This window comes from Sphaeroforma arctica (genome assembly GCF_001186125.1).
Source record: "Sphaeroforma arctica JP610 unplaced genomic scaffold supercont1.11670, whole genome shotgun sequence".
Lineage (NCBI taxonomy): Eukaryota > Ichthyosporea > Ichthyophonida > Sphaeroforma > Sphaeroforma arctica.
In genome coordinates this window covers 1-804 of record NW_014028888.1, presented here as the reverse complement: position 1 = coordinate 804, position 804 = coordinate 1, and the positions used below count along the sequence as shown (strand labels likewise).

Below are 804 nucleotides of genomic sequence, written 5' to 3'. Positions count from 1 at the left end.
ATATGTTTATCATTACCCTTGCCTTGCTGTATGTGTCCGCAAGTGACACATTGTCTGGCATAGTCAGATAAATGTCCATGAATGCATCACGCATAAACTGTATGTGGCTGTAAATCATGTATTTACGTGATGCCAGGTCAAGAAAAGTAAATTACAGTACACCTGCACCCGTACACACGTCTCTGTGTAAACTACCTGCACGAACCCTGACGTATGCTAGCAACCCACGCTGGATGCTGCAAGGAAACATCGTGCTCTACGGTAGTCCATACCGATCTGGTGTGGTGGACTCATTAGTTCGAGCTTGGCGGGATTATAAGTGCGAATAGTATAATGAACATAGGTCTTGAATAACCTTCGTTGATAATCAAGTGTTTATAATTGCATTTACGCTGTGTTTTCTTTCGTCTTCTGCTCGCTATGAATTGGTTGGCTCAGATCTTCGCAACCACGGCACTAGTCCACACACGGACACGATGACATACGAAGACATGGCATTGGATATCGAGAAGTACCTGAAAGACAATGGCATATCTCAAGCAGATATCATCGGACACAGTCTGGTAGGTGTGCATGTGTGACAATGTGTCAAAATTACTTGTATGATATGAAGTTCCGTTTTCATCAATAATCAGCAGAATGTTGAAATTACACTTTGCATAGTAGGATCAACCCATGCAAACTGCTGCAGTACAAGTTTGTAGTGGTATTTTCTGTGAGAGCGGTTATAGGAGTCAAGCAGCATTAAAATCTCTATTGTACATTTAGTGTGCATTGGGACACACTGCCTACATATACCTTAAT

The 804-nt window shown here is 42.0% G+C and overlaps 1 protein-coding gene across 1 annotated transcript; it reads left to right on the top strand.

Annotated features, from left to right (window-relative positions):
* Positions 1 to 71: 71 nt before the first annotated feature.
* On the top strand, positions 72 to 563 carry SARC_17683 (hypothetical protein; the record flags this gene model as incomplete). Its single annotated transcript, XM_014288228.1, has 2 exons — positions 72 to 99; positions 439 to 563. Coding segments are annotated over 2 exons (153 nt in total), but the record flags the coding sequence as incomplete, so codon positions are not given.
* Between the last annotated feature and the right edge of the window lie 241 nt (positions 564 to 804).